The sequence below is a fragment of the Photinus pyralis genome, unplaced genomic scaffold, assembly GCF_008802855.1.
Source record: "Photinus pyralis isolate 1611_PpyrPB1 unplaced genomic scaffold, Ppyr1.3 Ppyr1.4_LG8, whole genome shotgun sequence".
Classification (NCBI taxonomy): Eukaryota; Metazoa; Arthropoda; class Insecta; order Coleoptera; family Lampyridae; genus Photinus; species Photinus pyralis.
Window position 1 is genome coordinate 16,148,209 of NW_022170819.1, and position 19,113 is coordinate 16,167,321.

The 19,113-nt window shown below is 38.3% G+C and overlaps 1 protein-coding gene across 2 annotated transcripts; it reads left to right on the forward strand.

The window, feature by feature from the left end:
• The first annotated feature begins 1,054 nt into the window (after window positions 1-1,054).
• On the forward strand, window positions 1,055-17,755 carry LOC116179787. 2 transcript variants are annotated; one of them, XM_031499628.1, is made up of 15 exons: window positions 1,055-1,260; window positions 5,990-6,262; window positions 6,313-6,528; window positions 6,606-6,831; window positions 6,982-7,053; window positions 7,291-7,612; window positions 7,667-7,975; window positions 11,498-11,637; window positions 11,685-11,931; window positions 11,976-12,170; window positions 12,220-12,904; window positions 14,251-14,708; window positions 14,755-15,158; window positions 15,203-15,450; window positions 15,498-17,755. In XM_031499628.1, the coding sequence occupies exons 2-15, from the start codon at window positions 6,055-6,057 to the stop codon at window positions 15,770-15,772; spliced, it is 4,005 nt and encodes a 1,334-aa protein (XP_031355488.1). In that variant the 5' UTR covers window positions 1,055-1,260; window positions 5,990-6,054; the 3' UTR covers window positions 15,773-17,755. The 2 variants fall into 2 exon arrangements, with proteins under 2 accessions (XP_031355488.1, XP_031355489.1); XM_031499629.1 differs by lacking the exon at window positions 6,982-7,053.
• Window positions 17,756-19,113: the final 1,358 nt, after the last annotated feature.

The window sequence follows — 19,113 nt, forward strand, 5'->3', positions numbered from 1 at the left end:
AGCTCATCTCCGTCGAGGATATAATGAATCGCTTCCGAGAATGGCGCGTATCCATCTTATTACGATTGACCCATCAATGCCAAAGCCTTCATCACCCTCACTAATTGAATCAAAGGTCGTGCTGTTAAACCAGGCGCACCCTCGGTATCTAGAAACGCTCCCAGTCCTCTCCCCTGCAAACATCTGCACACGAGGCTGTGAAGAGCCATCTCCGTGGACATCAGTCCTGTAAGCATGTTGGAATGGATGTAGCGGTCTATAAGGACCAGTATATTAGTATACCCCATTCCTCATGTATCAATCCACCATCTTCACCGTTTTTAGAAGAAACGATGATTAGTTTCCAGGAGACATGTGAGAGCCTCACCCGCGGTAGGCGTATATCTGACCCATGGAAGCCTCAGTCTCCTCTATTTTTGCCCCGGCGAGTTTTTCAAAAGGATCTATTACTTCATGAAGACCCTCTATAATATGTTAACACAGAAGGTCCCTATGATAATCTTCTCTTATACCTTCGAATATTGTCCTTACACCTGAGTTGAGTGATCTTGAGATCTTCCCAGCCAGTGTCCGCAGGCAGCTTAGTCCGCATGACCCTTTTTGAAGAACCTCTTTACGAACCTTTTCAAGGTCTTAGTTCCGCCAAGGTGTGCATACGGAGTACAGACAGATACGCAGAAGGTTCGAATACTTAGGTACATGTATTAAAAGATGTCAATAATTCACGGATTTTTATGGTCTTTGATATATAAGCTAACTGAGATGATACTTTTCGGACAGAATATAAGAAATCGGTAAAAAGCCAGCATGTTTCATTCCTCTGACTACAGGACAGCCTCTTTAGCCAGATTTTAAGAATAGATAGAGTTTAGAAATGGATCACCAGGAATGCATTTAGGATGCTGAGGGTGACAATATGCAAATCTTTCCCACTTTCATCCCTTATTTGCCTGGAATAACATTGCCGCCATCTATTGTTCATTTAGATTTCTAACGCCAAAAAAAGCTGTCCATTAGTGCTAAAAGATGTCACTATCAGTCTTAACCAATTGTCACATTTGACATCTGGGTGTAGATAGAAAATTAAAATAATTAGCAATTTTCCACTTAATAACGATTTAAATTCCAAAACGTTTTCATAATGTATTTATTCAAAGACAGTATATCTGTAAAGTGATCGGAATGCGCGGTTTTTTGTGTTTAGATTGTCTGCAACCGTCGTCCAATCAATGGGGGCACCGTGAAGAATTTTCATTGACGGTGAGCGAATTTTATTTATTTATTATCCATATAAAGATCGTTTACACTTTATGTATTATTAGATTAATATGAACAAATGGTATTAATTGCCTTTGGTGCTCATTGGATGCCCTCATTCTATTAAAAGAAAGAAACACAAAAGCTTATATAAATGTATTCTGTTCCAGTTTATTTTCATTAAAGTATTTCTACGCTGACACCTGTGCTGTTTATTTTTACAAAACGATTTTTGGAGTAGATCGAAAGAAGGAATGTATAACATCTGCTTGACGTTCATAAAAAAGTAGCTTTACGTTGGTAAAGAATAAGGCACATGTTTTCATATTACGGATGTACAACTTTTTGCTTGCAAGGCTTGACGTACTTACAAACCGAGTGGAAAATGTATTACAAAGTGTTCATTTGCTTATGCATAATTTAATTAACTCCACACTTTAAAAGGCTACCAAATTTTTGCTTCTGTGTCTATTGCGGGCATTATTGACATTGTTTAATTATGTTTACCATGCCTGTGCTGCTTGAAAAATATGCAGATAAGAACTGATAACGAATTTTTTGTAATTGCTGTTTCGTTTCATGTTGAATAAGGAAAGTAGGTATGTTTTTATTATTGGTCCGCAATCTGCAAATTTTGTGGTTTTTTATGTGTTGTGCCCTATTTCACCATGCAGAAGCTTTAATTAGTGTCTACTATATGGTTCATCAGGTAACATTCTCCGGGGTTAATGTGCCAGTGCTTGTTATGTACAGGGTGGGTTGTGATCGACATACAAGATGGTGCAGATCAAGTGGGACTCGAGGTGAGACTGATATTACAGATTTAACACACAAGGTTCCTGGCTTGGCTACAAGGGTCCTGGGTTCGAATCCCAGGTAAGGCATGGCTGTTTGTTATTGTAGGTATAGTGGGTTGAGTGGGAAGAGTAGCAAATTGCCAACACTCCGCCCACTATAAAATAAAGGCAATAAAAATAAAAACAATTTAAAAAAAAATGAAAACCACTAATTTCAAACAAAACAATTATCTCTTATGAGATAAAGTTTAATATGAAATAATATGTTGAATTTTGGCAGATTAATGAAAGTTTTTGTTTTTTTTATTTAAGGATAAAAGATGACCTAATTAATTATTTTAATGACAAACTTAATAATTAATTTTGCTGATAATCTGCCTACTGAAAGGTAAATATCTGTACATAATTTGTACATCATGTTTATATCTCGGTTTATATGTACCTCGATATGTACCTATATGAAGTACTTAATTGATAATTTTTAAAGTATTGGTTTACGCAACAAAAAATTCTGGAAAAACTTTTTATACATAAAAAATTGTTCTAAAAAAATCTTGTCAGACTTTTTCTTGTTATAGTCCAAGATCCCAGGACCCTCAGATCTTACTTATTTTCTAATTTATAATTATTAGTGTGGACAATGGACGTATACACACCCCCTAGCTCGAGCCCTAGCTTGGGCCAACGGCCAATTCTCATGTATCAGGTGGTACAGTTACGTAAAAATTGTACTCACAGTCAAAGGACTGATTCTTACATAGGGAATATTGTAAATTATTAGAAATTCATACTGCCAGATACCTTCTGTTGGCAGTACCTATTGCCAGGCACTTTTAGTTTATCGAAAGCAAAAAACCACCTAATTCTTACCGTCCGAGACTTGATTTTTATCTATGAAGTTTAGGGGGCTATTTTAACATATTTTGTAAGCTTCCAGACCAATCGTAGGGAGCAATCATCCCCTAAGTAGGTTTGTATGACTTCATGTTTTTGGTTCTCTATTATGAACGAAATTTCCGAGGAAATATCTGTATTAAGTATACAGGGTGATTCAAATTCGTGGCTAATCATTGGGATCTCTGCAACAGTGAGATATACAGTGTGTGGTGCCTCTTTCTGTGATTTTTGAAAAATGTCTTATCGACGAATGAGACGGAGAACAAAAAAAGAAAAATAATGACGTAATTTACAAGAAACATTTCAAAATCAAAAATTTTACATTCATTTCTCATCAAAACGTCCACAGGTAAGTAAGTAGATCTTTCTGAGTCAACATGGCTATAATGGCGATGCATTCAAATGAATTTCTTTTTTGTCCACTATTTCATTCTTGATTTTTTTTCAATAAATGCAATGGCCTTTGTATACCTTTTTTTTTAAAACACGCTATCAAAATTATCAAAGGTGACATCAGATAATTAATTCAGGACATATGTTTGACTTCTGTAACGAAGCATACCTCGCTTCTGTTTCTAGCTCTTCAACTGTGGGAGTGATGTCAATAATTTTGCGTCTGTGACAAGCTATTAGATTAGATGAAAAATCTAATAATTCTTGTGGCACTGATGCTTCTCCCATATTGTAGCGAATATTCCAGAAGTCCCGATAGACAACGAGGCGCCATGAAAGATTAGTCATCGGCGATAAAGAACGCAAACGAATGTGCTCAATCTTTCCGGGAAATATAACGTGTTTTATTCTAGAACGTTCGGAAGCTTTCGTTAAAACCGAATTGTGATTCAGTTCAGTTTCAATTTCAACGCCGAAGTAATAAATAGTTCGCGCTGTTATAAATTTTATATTGTGAGTGATAAATAACAGTACAATGTTATAAATCAATTCATTTCAAGATTGTGTATTAATTATAAATACTTAAAGCAAGTAATTAAATTTACGTTACAGTATTTATTTTCATAATCAGTAGCACTAGGGAGAATATCTTCATCTTTTAATTATTGCTTCAATGATTATTTGTCAATGCTAGTAATATTCTTAGGAGCGATTAATATACACTGTGTCCAAAATTAGAGAAAAGATGTTCAATTACAGAGTTACCAGTTACTAGAAAATTTCGATTACTTCCGAGGATATTTTAGAAAAACCGAAATTTGCCGATTTCGTTTCTGTTTTTTCCTGGTGTTATTTGAGCAGCTACAGAAAAATAAAAAAACACTTTCTCATTGTCACTTTTTGAGCTCTACAAGACACCCTCGAGAGACTTCCAATACAACGACGTCCTAGATGATAGTGTTAGGGACAAGAGACGAGGGGAATTAAAAACATAATAATAGTTTATTCTTTAATTAATATTTGTGAAATGAACTCTTTTCATTTAAAATCTTCACAAACATTTTACAATAAATGCGCCATGGCAATTAGAAAGCGTACGAGTGTTCCAGAATAGTCAAATGGCATTTTATACCAACAAGTAAATGTCTCAATAATCGTCTAAATAATTTATAATAAAATAATATATTGGCTTTGCATGCTAATTTGGTTTGTATGCTACGTTATATTTCCCGATAAGTGTGAAACATCACACACACTCACACAACTCACATCTTTTTCGTTGACTGTGCCCCTTTTAATTTCTGTCTAACGCGCGAATGCATAAATGACAGTACTCAGGACCTACTGACTACGAGAACGTGGATGTATTAGGGGTTGAAATGGACATTGGTATGCAGAACCAAGTTGGAGGCTCGATGCCCCCACTGACAGAATATTAATAATAATAATGATTTATTGTAGTAGGCCTAGGTCTGCTTTTTACAGAATCAACATTTAAGGCACTATTTGACCTTACTGTCAGCCGTAATAAACAATTTAAAACCAACTTTCTTTGAAACACTTCAATGCATATTCATGAAGTGATAAAATTTAAATATGAGTCAATTATAAGAGGAGGAATTAATTAATGATTTCAGCTAGCTAATTTACTACCGGCTTGCGTTATTAAACTGAATTCCATTTCCAATGAGAAATAATTGACAGCCGAACGCAAAGTTTCGCGGAGCTTAATTTTCGTTAATAATAAAGCACATATACAAGCCTGTAACTCCTAACTTGAATTTAGTCCGTCCCTGACCATCGCCCCCATCTGTTGCATTTATTCATACCAGACCACACACAGATTTATATAGAGTTATAGCTACTTGCAAATATTATATCTAATTCAATTAATTAGTGTTAATTGAAAAGAATTTACCTTGTATTCCGATAGTGGGTTCGGGTTGAATATACCAAAATGCTTCTGAACCCGAACGCTTTCTTTACAAGTTCCAAGAATATTCACTCGCAAAAATCACATTAAAGCAATCACGCTTGTTAGAGCGTACATTCTTTGACGTATATTGCTTTTGTCGCATAACAACTGAATTCTGTGCATTTAGTAACGGCTTCCAATTATTCTTATACAATTTATGACCTATGAATTGCGCTAAACAAACGTCATCCGTTTAAACGGTTTAAAGGCAGGCCTGTGGGGGCGTCTAACAAGTTACGAGCACAAAATTTAGAATTGCAAATGTGAATATCTAAAAAACGGACTGTCAGAAGAGGCTATTTGCAAATGATACCTAGATGTAGTACACGAAGCGCATCCTTCCGTAGGGTGGAAACTTCAAATGTGAAAATCTCAAAAACGAAGTGTTGGAAAAGAGTACTCACAAAGTGAAAATGAACTAATTGTGGGCACAGCATCCAGAGATTACTGACCAAATTTCAAAGAAACCCCTTAAAAGCATAATTCTGCATTATTGACATGTCAAAGCCACATTTGGTACTCTGACAATTTATAAAAAATAAAAATAAAATAAAAAATAAAAAAATAAAATAAAATAAAAAAATATAAAATAAAATAAAAATAAAATAATTCTTCTAATTTTACTCAACTGCTCATATTGTTCCAAGACTCACCTTTTTGTTATTTACAGATGACACTTGATGCAAATTTTAGAAATTACGCCTTCACCTCTTGATTGAGGTCAAGCGTGCGCAAATGAATCGCCCAACTTCCGGGAATAAAGTCCACAGGAGGGCCGAATCGGGTGGACATCATCGTCAAAGCTCCTCCGGTTCCGGCCATCACAGATCCGATTCGGCTCAAAGCTGCGACCTGGACATTCAGCACGAAACGAAACATCACCGCTCACGATCGGGACCTTACGAGAAGAACGAGTTGCGGCACGATTCCAGCGGATCTCAACGTGCGGTAGTCGGTTTCGTGTTTGACGTTTTTAAAAAAAATTATTTTCAGTGACGTCAAGATCGAGCATGAACGAGACACCCTACCCTCGTCCGACGTCGTTATTTCCTACAAGTGGTGATAGCAATGACTCGTTACGTCTCGAGCGGGAGCCGTTAAAGTTCGAAGTTAATTTGGTCGGTGCGCCGCCTGAAGTCGAGCAGCTTGTGAATAACATCAAACAGGTTGCGGAGCAGTTCTTGTATCATTGGAAGATGTTCCCTATCGGTAAGTTGGCACTAAAACGTATTTTTTGTTCTCTGCACCGATTGATTCTAAAAAATTCGCGCGCGTCATTTTTCCAGTGCTTCCCGCGCCGATTTTCCAAAAAGATCTGCTCCCTCCCCCTCAGCAAATCGCCTCGGATGGTTCTTTAGGGAGGTATAAGATTAAGTACCACCTTAGGGAATTATACCTGCGAGATCTTTTCGTGGCGCCGTCGTTTGACGAGCTCGACGCGGTCGCCGTCGATTCCAAGGGTGAACCGAGGAAATTAACCGGAAAGCAACTGGAATCAATTCGAGAGAGGGGGTATGCTAAATTTCTATCATCTAATGCATGTGGTTCAGTTTGTAATTTTTTCCTTTCAATAAATTCTTTGTACCGAATTGTGTTATAAGCTTAAACTTAGATCACAGTGTTATAAGTAAGCTAATTCACAGCGTATGTTGTTCTGTAAAGCTTGCACAAGGATAAGTATGGAAAGCCTAAACGTTTGAACTCCCAACAACTTGACTCAATCAGGCACTTAGGGTATGTCTGTGTGATGTGCATCAGTAACCTATTTGTGTACTTTTTTTGTTGACGTGTATCTAACTACACTTTTTTCTATTTTTTTTCAAAACGGTGTGCAGAGTGTTTTTGCTCTTGTGCATTTTACAGTAACGACATCTAATTTTTTTGACACCGAAAGCGGATGATCTCCACTGGGAATTGATCATCCGCGCCTGAGTTTTTTACAATAGTAACGTTGGCCGTTATGTTTTTCAGTCAATTCGAAGTTGAGTCGCTTAATTTTCCTGGCCAGCAACACTGTTGGAGGCTTTCGCAACTTTTACAAAAGGGCACCGAACGAAGTCACGCCTCTCTTCTAAACGATTTAGCGTTAGCTGTGCGATTTTTAGTTGTAACCGCTAAAGAGCGACTGATTTCACATTTCTTTAGCGTTTCCGAAGCAGTCAAGGCGCTCGTCAAAGGTTTGCTTCGTATTATAGATCTTCTAATAGGACTTCCCAGTCTACAAGCTCATAATTTAGACGCAAAAATACGCGAGGAACGTTGTAAATACTTAGTCGCCGAATTAATTTGTCGAGTAAGACCAATAATACAATGCTAACACGTTTCACTAATTCCCGCCACATTCCAGCCGGAATACGAGGAATCGTTAGAGATAATCTGCACGTACGTACGAAGACAGCTGAGGAGGGCGGCGACCGAGAAGTTCGAGGTGACCCGCGAATGCACGCAGCCGCCGGTTTCGGTACCTTATCGTTATTTAACTCCGTCAAATATAGAACTAGACTTACGATTATGGGATAGACTGTTAATGCGAAAGGCTCTTCCCACTTTGGTAGCTATTTTGGAGAGAGAAACGAGAGGCTGGTTCCTGCATTTTCGCGAGCGCCTGATCGCGGAACTTCGCGCGCAGAAATTGCCGGACGAAGATATAGAAAAGGTAGGTGACTATATTTTTTTTTATTAGAGCATCTTTTTTGTACACGAAAGTTACATTTGAGATTCGAACCACAACTTGGAAAAATTCAAATTCGTGAAAGCCTGAAACTGAAACTATCATTTGAGAAATGATAACTCCGCCCCTTTTTTTGCAGTGTTGCCATTACCAGTTACGCTTATAAAAATTGTTTTGATTTGTTTTAGTACATTCATCTGACAGTGTTACGTAACAAATTCCAAAAGAAAGGTGAAGTACCCCTCTCCCCCTCCCCAATAATTCAAATCTTGCAGGCAGACATTTTTGGTTTCTCTAAGGCTGGAAGTACATATAAAGTATAATCACGAACCTTGGTGATGAAGTCCTTGGAAAGTACGTTGGTACAATTCAAAATTCACTTGTTCGTTCACGATAGCTGGGGAAGCTATTGGTAGGGTTGCCACATTGACTGCTGTGAACTCCACCATCCCTCCGTGAACCAAAATTGACACCGAAAATATACCACATTCAAAAATTTATTGGGGATCTTGCTTGCAATTTCCATCATTTTGGCAAAAAATTGTTTTTTATTGCTATTAATTTGTCATAAACAAAAAATAATTACGGGCACCCTGTATATGAGAATATTTCAAATTTGTTAAGTAAATCTGGGGGGTTGGTTTATTTTACTTGAATTTGTATATCCGTATTTGTTTTTCCTTTTAAAAATTTTGTAATTGCGTGGTTTTTGTTTTAAACGTTATCGCTTTGTAACTGTTCAATTTAGAACTACGACATATCTGGTCAAGTTTGCGTACTTTGTAAAATGTTTTACTTATGCGTCTGCGATAAGGATTGTTTATCCGGCTTAAGTTAATTAATGCCGACGAAATGCACATCTGGCGCTGATTACAAAGATGAAGCTGTTTCGAAGAATTGCGCGTTACATATTGGAGAAGTGGGGACGTTTGGCGCGTTCGTTCGTGATTGGCAGTTTATTTGAAAATTAGTAAAGGAGTTTATTTTTTTGTGGATGTTGTGTTTCTTTAAATACTGGAGACAACGAGAAGACGGGGCTTTTTTCTTTTGCGACGGTTTGAGAGCGTGAATTATTTTACGTTAAATTTTTTGGGCAGTCAGCCTGTATATGTGCAAAGGTATTTTCATCCGTTTTGTAATAAAATATGCAGACGAATATTAATTTTGTGAGTTAAGTGCGTCTAGAATCGCAAACCTTTTTACAACGACGGTTGATTGGATTATTTATTATTGATTTATTCTGTGTAAAAACACGCTCTGAATGATTTTCTTTCTTCCAGCATTGTTGCTTTAATTTTTTTGTGTTTTGCGGAATAAATGTTTTGTCATTGTCAATCAATTGAGTGTTTATTCGAATCCAAAGTGCAACCCAGATAGAGTTTTCACGTTCAGATTTATTCTATTGGTGCTGAAGGTGTTCAGGTGTTGTTCAAAATTTATGTAATAAATTCTTTGGAATTGGAGAAGTTGAACGAGGCCACAGAGTCTCTTAAATTGAGAAATTTTAAGTATTGGGAGGAGGAGGGATGATAAAATTTCAATTTTGATTTGTTTTGAGCACGAACCTCGATCAGAAAGTAGGCCAAGGTGATGCAAGGTGAATTCGTTTCCAAAGTCATCGGAGGCCAGTGCAGCCATTTTGTGTGATATTTCACTCTCAAGGTTACCAAAGATCAACGACCCCGTTTTTGCGGTGTCGCAATATACTCCTAAGGTCATTAAAGGTGAATGACCCCATGTTTGTAATGTAATTATTTTATTTTCAAGGCTCGTTTCAAGGTATCCAATGAACCTCCCCGTTATGGTTCCATACTCTACTTTCAAGGTCATCCGAGGGCAATGATTTTTTTGTAGTGCGATTTCATTTTCAAGGCAAGCAACGATCAATGACCCCATTTTTGTGTTGTTCTAGACGTTCGACTTCGCGTTCGTACCGTTAACCTTTGGTAACACTGAAAGTGAAATATGACAACAGAAAAAAGTGAATTGAAAGTATCGACCTTCGATGACTTTAAAACCGAATGCCCTTGAGCATCACCTCGGCCTACTTTCCAAGGTCACCTCAACGTCGCACGCTCCTTCCACTTTGTTCGACATTGTACATATGCTCATTTGAATTTGTTTTTCAGTGTTTATTTTTCCTTTTAGAAATCTTTGTAGATGCGTAATTTTTTTAAAAATTTTATCGCTTTTGTATATTATCCAATTTTAGATAAGGTGTTAGAAGTAAAGTACTGATCTGGTCGTTTGTGACAAGAAGTGTTTTTATCAGGCGAAATTTAATCGTGGCAGGCGTTTATCTAATCTAATTACGATTTGCGATTTTTTTTTCATTTCGCAATGGAGGAGTTTTATGGTGGAAGTGGTGCTTCCTTAAATACTGGAGACAACGAGAAGACGGGACTTGTTCTTTTTTTTTTGCGAAGTTATTTTATTTAAAAAGACGTGTGCGCATTAATTCCGACAGAATCCAAAGCGTGGGTGGTCGTGGCTTGTATTGCGTACGCCGCCTGTGGCTAAATTTCAGTCCTGGTTTATCTATGCGTTTAACCCGTTTGAAGGATTCTTCCTATTCATCCATGCCAAGAACCTCGCCAAGAACTTTTCATTTTCTTCACAATAGGATTTTGCAGGTATTAACTCTTCTGCTTCTGCAACAAGCAACTAAATGAACAGTGATGTTTATAAGCAAACTTCAACTGACATTTCCATGGCAATCATGGAATTTTGAATAAGCAGCCCACTTAATCAGAGATGCATTCGAGTAGAAAGTCGATATGATTTTATCTTATTTCTCTTATTTGTAAATTATATTGCAGATATAATAAAAAATACTATAAGACATAATTAGTTTTTAACGCATTTTAAAGACTTGATTATACACTCGTTTCTTAATATACTATTTAGTGGTTTTTTTTTAATATAAAAATAAAAGTTTGTCAGGTTGTAACAGTTGCAAGTAGTCACCAGGCGAATTATTAAGGTTCTTATAAGTGAACTGAATTTTCATGTAGAATAGTAAACAATATTTTAAATTCGCTATTTGTATTTTTGGATAAATCCGTTGGTCCATAGTGAACATTCATAAAAGGCAATTTAAATTCAACTGCTAATCTTCAAGTTATTACTGTACTGCATTCATTATAAGAAGGTAGTAGATGGCGCTGTGCTTGAAGACAAGCACACACAGGAAAAATATAAAACGGCACCAAATTATTGTAAAGTAGAAATATCCAATACTGCACACAGAAATAAATCTTTGACATTAACAGCTAATGACACTTCAAGAGTTTAGTTGACAATAAAAACTAACAGCTTGCAAAATTCTCCACTCGTTTTATGTTTCAGCGTAATACTGACTTGTGTTTTAACCAATCACAGTGAAGGTCAAAGCTTCCCTATGCTTTTTACCGCTACCTTCTTAAAATGAATACAGTATAGAGGTTCCGATCTGTAAATGTAAGCATGAGGTAGAGCACGACTACCTATTAATATGGTTTGATGTAGGAAGTGAACGAAGCTGTAATGAGGGAGTATCTACAACGAGTTTACAACAGCATTCACTCGCATCCTGATATTGTCAGTTTAGGTGAAGGTATACCTAAACTGTTTGTGGAACAAGCACAAAGTATCGTATTAATGCATAAGTAAGTATCCGTGTACATTCGCCCTTTATGCTCGAATCGTTTCCTAGGGCTTTAGAAAACGTCCAGCATAGACTTTTAAAATCGCAAGAAAACGTTAAAACAAGACTGTGCAACACCCACCCAGTTTTATCGCGAATAACGCCATGGTTACAATCGCGTTTGTTGGCCGCCGAGCAGAAATTTAAGAACGACAATCAGTGGAGCGGGCACGAGGAGGGTTTAACTTTGTGCAACTCCGAAAGGTTGCATCAGGCCAGCTACTTTCTAAATCGTGACCTCGCGTTTATGCGTGAGGTAAGTGTTCGTCAAGTGAGTCGGATTTCTAAATCCTATTTCAGCGAGAACCCGCCTTGCTACGCGAGTTACGTAAGGTCAAAACGCCGACGCGCAATTTTTTGTGGCCGACGCAAATTTGGGTGCCGACCCATTGGATTGTCCGACGCAATTTCCAAGGTCAGTCCGAAATTGTTCCTACTGTCTTAAGTAAGCAAGCGACGAGTATAACAACTCCTAGATCCGATCCTAGTCAGCCGGTATGCACGTTTCAATCGGTTGAAGCAATTCTATTCTTTTCTGTTACAGGTATTTTTAGTTGAAAAAGAAACAGTGCGTACGACGACCACCAGATGGCCGCTGTGGCGAATTTTTAATTACTTCCACCGTACCTGGTGTTGGACTTGGAACGCCGTATTCTTCTTTGGAATTATCCTACCGTGGTGCAGTCCGATCGGTTTGCGAGCCCTGTTTTGCATTGAACCATTCATGCCAGATTTGGAACTGTCACAAGTGAATGGCACTTTATTTCCTAGAAAAAGTAGCCTAACCGAGACGTTAACCTCGAGGTTGATAACGTTGTGGAGGCACATCTCGAAATCTCGAACGTACTTCGAAACAAAACCGGATACCGGATTTATAGGGAAGGGCTTCACGAGACACATGAATCGGATTTGGAATTATTTCATAAAAGGTTTATTCGGGACGATTGTCTTAATTGTAATTTTACCGATTGTTTGCATTGTTACCATTGTTAGTAGTATGTTTATTGCCGCTACTGCCGTGGCATGGATGCCTGCATTGACGTTAATAATACAGTTAACCAACGCCCTTATTTATGATTTGGATAGTCCCGAGCCGAAGAGGAATCGATTTTTTGTTATATTCGAAGCCGTCGTTTGGAATATATTGATAATGGGATGTCTGCAACCATTTCTCGCCCTTTTTGTTGTTTTAATCATCTGTCCAATTATTTCAATTGTCATCTTGGCAGGTACGTAGGTGGGTCATGCTTTTACAATGATTTTATTATTGATACTAAAAATGTTTATTTTACGCGCAATAGATTTGACTCGGTTTGAAGGACCAATTGTTAAAAGCTAACTGTAAAGCACAAAATTCGTTTATTGCATTATTTTACTCATATCTCGGTAATGAAAAACAATATTGGCATGCACCTCTTACACAAACAGTGCAGCACTTGATTGACATTGACCAAAGAAAAGTTTTTTTTTTACTACATCTTACCGTATTTCGTACTTTAGTATGACACAATAATTTCCAGCATTTTTTCATGATCGAAAAACTTTCTGAAGTCTCATCTTTTTTGGCCCCTTGTTAACTACAGATGCACGAAACTGTCTCATGCTACATAACAGCTGCTCTGTTCCACAAAAAAATGCAATGCCTATCATGTGTCCCTGCTAAATTTTACAATCAATGAAACAAAATAATCAAAAATCCTTTGCTGGATTCGATTCTTATCAATAAATTCAGTACAAAATCTGTTTCATACAAATAATTTCCTCGGGTCGATTCCTTTAGGAATATTAAAATTACTATAATCCTAAAAATAATCGACCACTACTTTATACAAATCAAAAAGTTTTAAATAACAGGAATTGACGTGAGTAATATTCTGGTAACAATTGATCTTACTTCTTTTTGGAAATATGGAAACAGATCGCTTCGAGGGTTCTACACCGCCTCGCGCGGCAACATTACCTTCATGACGAATGCAAAATTTGCCGGAACAAGGTTTGTATGAATCGCGAATCAAAGCAAACCGGTTACATATTCTCGAAACTAATATTCGAGATCGTGATTACGCACAGGAATAAAATGCCAATGTTCCGCTGTTTTGATATTAATTTTGCCCAATTTAGGTTTTTTTGCGGAAAAATGCATCGATTAATCGTCTTTAAATTCCCTGCCGTATGGCGTGTTATACAAAGTTTTATTTATCGCACGAGGCGGTGTCCAAAGACGTCGCTGAAAATTGGGGAACTTGCTTTAACCAGCGATCCGACAGTTCTAATGCCAGTGTATTTGCTCGCGGTTTGCTTTTAAAAGCGCTCCTACTGCCCGGAATTGTTTGTCTCACTACTCGAAAATGCACACGTTATCGCTTTTATTTTCAGATATACTTTCGTTCACGTTCGCTACGCAGCGGTATATGTGTAAATTTGACCGATGTAAATATCCCATATGGGGTACGCCATTTGTGTAAACTATATCAACCCACGTTAACTTGTTTTCCTGTTTTTATAAATCGGCAATGAAATCATTGTAAAAAACAACTTAACACGACTTCTGGCATTAACACATCCAACATTTTAGTGGGAATCTCTCGCTATTGGCTGAGATTATTGTGGGATTCGATCATTTTCCACTTAATAATAAAGAAACGCGGAAGAGTACCGGCGAGCGATAGCTTTGTGGTGAGGCGAGTGGCCGGACCGGGTTTGGCCTCCGACTATTACTTCCAAATACGTCCCGAACAGGCGCTGGCGGCGTTCGAGGCGAAAATGGAATGGGACGAACTCGCCGCCTACCAAATCGTAATGGAGCAGACGATTTTGCAGCCGCAAAAGGACTTTAGTCAGTTTGTGGAGGCATGTTTCGGTAGTTTCTCAACACAGCTGTCCAAAAGTGGGCCGTACAAGGTTCTGGAGAAGGAAGGGCAAGATTTGATAGCGGTTCTACACGAGAAGCTGGAGAGGAGAAGGCGCGACCTACAGACTGGGCTAAGTGTCAGTATTAAGAGTAAAATTAAACTGACAACTGCCGACTTGAAGGTAGGCGACTTTGCGTAGGTTCGCTAATTGTGAGCAATACTTGCAGATTGCGATTCAACAAGGTGCGCTCATGTTGGAGCGTTTCTACCCAGTGCGCATTTTGCCTAAGTTGGGTTGTACGGAGGAACAATTTTGGGAGAGCCGCGGCTTGAGTGCGGGCGATTGGGCCGGATTGGCCAGCCTTCTGTACTCTGAATTATTCAGCTTGGATATTCTGACGCCCCTCGATCACACCGATACGAGTTTCCGGTTGGACCCGGATCCGCAAGCCGACCTGAGTCGGTACACTGACATGGTTCATAGTGCTCAGTTGGGCGCAGGCGGTCCGGATCTGCTTGGTAACGTATATACACCACGGGGAAACATTCAGGTTCACTCGCCATATCTTGAGGTGTCCGCTTTTAATCCGCGCTCTAAGTGGTCTGCGACTGGGAAGAAAGTGGAGAAAAAGTATGATCGTTTGTGTTAGTCAGTCAATCAATTTGGGGTTTTAGTGAGTCGAAATCTGCGTTGGGGTCGTTAAAGGAAGGAACGAGAATTAGTTTGTTGATGCCTTGGAAGAAACAGCTACACCCGTGCATGCCCGATAAGTTGGTGATCCCACTGCCCATACCTCATCCGGCGCATATTGCCATTACAATCTATAATCGCGATTCTGACGATCCTATTTTATTGGAATCGGAAACGTGTCAAAATATCCTACGGGGAATTGAAGAAAGTCACTCGTCACCTGATGATATTGGTAAGTCTCTTTTTTTGCATTATCACATATTGTTACGGATGTTGTAGGTATCAGCAGGTATCGTGGAGGAGGCGATGTTTTTGAAACTGCAAGTTCCAGCTCAGAGACAATTGAAAGTGTAGATAACGGTCTTGATGACGTCAAGCAGAGCCAATCAATTAATCAAGATTCGACAGACGGCGTCTACCAATGGACGCTTAGAGATTGGGGTCAGCGCAAAAGAAATAATTCAGGTAGCATCAGGGTGGATTTGGCGAGTCCTGAGGATGTCACCCTCGATAGCGATAGGGTTGTTTTTAGTACGTACGGTACCACTGTTTGATCAGATTTATGTAACGTAAGTAGCTTTATGTGATTTATTGAGCACTGAACTTTTCAAATGTCAATGTAGGGTTATATCATATTTTGAGTTAGGTGTTGTTTTAGAAATTATGCTCAAGGAATATGGTTCAATTTGATACATAGATTTTTGAGAAGTACCTTATACAAATTGCCTTTGTATTCATTTATAACGTTATTGCAATTAGAGATGCTTATAGGTATTGCCTGGTCGGGACCGGGGCGATTTTGCCGAATAGCAATGGTCCATTTTGAAATTCTTGCTGGAGCTCTTCTTCATGCATGTTCCTCAAAGTTGGGTATGGAAATTTTTTACGTTTGCAGTAGCACTTGATAGAATAATTGATTAACAGTCAATAAGTCAACACCAGAGTAATCCAGAGAGTGCCCCAAAGTTCAAAATCTATTCAGTTCTTATTTAATTCACAGCTTATCTGTGGGCGTGGTCATAACATATTAATTCTAAGGAGGTAGGTATTACTAAAGTCACTAGATATAGAAAGTACCGCAATCATCCGCCATTTTTGGGCAAATTTGCTGCCAACTTAAAAAAATTGACAAATAAAATCTGAATAGCTGTAATTTTTGATAACCTAACTTCATAGTACTGTCATGTTCTATAAAAATATCATTGAACTATATACTCTGTAAATGGAACGGAATCGCCCATAAATCAGCCACTGCCAGGGGCCGTGGCAAATTTTTGTGAGAGAGAGATGGGTAGAGGTAGGTATCCCTTACCTTGTTCCACTCATGTGGGCTTATGGGATGGTTTATACTACGTCTTACATTTTGCTTATTTTTATCTAAAATAAGTTATTAAGAGATTTGCAAGAATGGTCATGAACTGTGTTGCATATACGTGCAATCATTTTTATAATAAAAATTCAAATATTCAATTTCATGGGTACGTTTTGATAACATTTTCCAACCTCGACGCACGCATTTATTATTTTTGCGCATGACGGGATTTGCACCGCTCAGATTTCTTTACTAATGTACAGTCGTGGTCAGAAGTAATGTCCTCCCTTAGAAACTGCAACTGTAGAAAAAGTACCAATGTGTCAGTTTCTCCGTGATTTAGTTCAATTTCATTTCAATCTTAGGCATTTTCCTCATGTTGAAAAGAAGCTCAAATCTCACAGGAGATCCGGTATATTAATTATGTGCTACACTTGAGATAATCGAGGGACATTACTTCTGACCAAAACCGTACCTCACACTCATTTATACTGTCCTTATGAATGATAATTCTTCTTTCGCACTCTTTAATACTAATTCAATAGAATATTCCACTCGCCAGAGAGTATAATGTGAAGAAAAGCGTTAACGCCGCCAAAACCTATAAAGCCGTTTTGACTTACTAATTTGAATATGAAGTTCCTTATTATTTAATTTTTCACTCAACGTTATTATTGATACTGCTCACTAATGGGGCGAAAAATACCTTTAAGGATTATTTTTATTATTTATTACCTATTCCTTCGGCCTACATTGAACGTACATTAGGTAGCGTCAAAGAGTAAAGATAAAATATAAAAGCATACACATATCACACATGTACATATATCACAAAAGTTAAATTAGAAAATATCATGGTTTGCATTTTCTACATCCATATCTATCCACATATGCTTTAATGGTTTAGAAGCAGTTATATATGAAGAACTTTTTTCATTTCCCTACGAAATATTCCGAAGGATTTGCAGGTCTTGAGTTTTTCCAATGTATATACAATGGTTTTTCTGGGGCCAAGTTATAAAGGTGAGTTCCGGAAAATATGGGAGACCTTTTGTAGAAGGTGTAATTCTGCCCTCACATAACTCGGCGTAAGGTTCATCTTGGGCATTTTGGGTTATACAGGGTGATTCCTATAGTACCTGCCACCGTTTGGGAGCGTATAGGGGGTGCCTAGGGGAGTATTTGATATAGGACACTTGGGGTCGGAAATCTAAAATAAGGGCGCCAGAACCAAATTTATCTTCTGGAATTTCACGCCTGTATGTAGGCAACCCAACCGACCGACGTTTCGCGCGGAGCGATGCAGAGCGAGTTAGCGCGAGGAAGCGACATGGGATTCATGGCTCAGTGGTAGAGCATTGGGTTATGAATCCGAAGGTCGGGTGTTCGAACCTGGGTTGAGGTGAATTTTTCATCTGTGGCGGAGATGGAAATTACCTTGGACCAGCTCCGAGCATTCTACCGGCTACTCCGAATTAGGTTTTCCTGCAGTTTTCCTAATTCGTAAGGTAAATACCGGAGTAGTATAGACCAACTTAAGACCTTCTGCAGAGGCACCTCTAAATAGCATTATGCGGGTCACTCTGTAATTGGGCGCATGCCTGTTGAGGGCCCAAAACAAGAGAGGGATAATAATAATAATAATAATAATAATGGGAGGGAAGGAGGGAAAACGACAGTCAAAACTATAGGAATCACCCTGTATAAGTAGCGCAATGCCTTATAAACCCTCTGGTCCAATTACCGTGGTTAGATGCGCCAGAAACCTTTCGCTGCTCATCAACGAAATTTGCACTTATGCATTACTCAAGCTGCTCGCTGTGGATGTTCCAATGGGTATTTGTCCTCAATTCTTCGATACTGTCAATGGCACCACCAACACTTACAACTCGTCTGTTTGGTAGTTACGTTGGATGTGTCAAGGTATAGTTGCGAAAACAAAGGATCCATCGGACTGTTGGACAAATTCCAGTCTCGTACGAGAAACAAACGTTCCATAAGACCAGCATAAGACATTCGTGTCAATTCGTTTCCATCTAATGGCAATGCGGTGACCACTATGAGTAAATTGAATTTTTGCTCTTAGAGTAACCATGATTCTTAAATTCATTTTATTCTAAAAGAAGTGCTTTTTTAGATTTACGTTTACCTTGACGCCAATTGTAATATATTAGGTACCTACCTCCTTGCTAATATATTATGTAAAGGGTACGTTACAAACGAACACAACCAATGTTTATAACTTTATTTTACGTTAATAAGCAAATGGAATGCGTTGAGCCACCATGAATGACATTATTGACATTATACTTTTGTAACTTCAAGAATCAAGTATGTGAGTGTGTGAGTGAGAAATGGCGCAGTTTACCACATTATTAAGTATATATTTTAAGATATTCCATTCACAAATAGATATTGGCACTTATAAAAGCTTCGACAAGCATTTATCTTTATCTTTCTAAGGCCCCAACCTCCCAGTTTATGTACTTATCTGTATTTTTAACCAAATACGTGTGATCGGTCCTGCATATGCAATACAAAACAACGTGCCAGACAAGGATGAGAATACCTACGTTATGCTAG

Coding starts and splice junctions, on each gene's coding strand:
- LOC116179787 (XM_031499628.1), top strand. CDS start 6,055: ATGAATCGCCCAACTTCCGGGAATAAAGTCCACAGGAGGGCCGAATCG. Junction 7,613..7,666: donor TCGCCGAATTAATTTGTCGA/GTAAGACCAATA, acceptor GCCACATTCCAG/CCGGAATACGAGGAATCGTT. Junction 12,905..14,250: donor TTCAATTGTCATCTTGGCAG/GTACGTAGGTGG, acceptor CCAACATTTTAG/TGGGAATCTCTCGCTATTGG.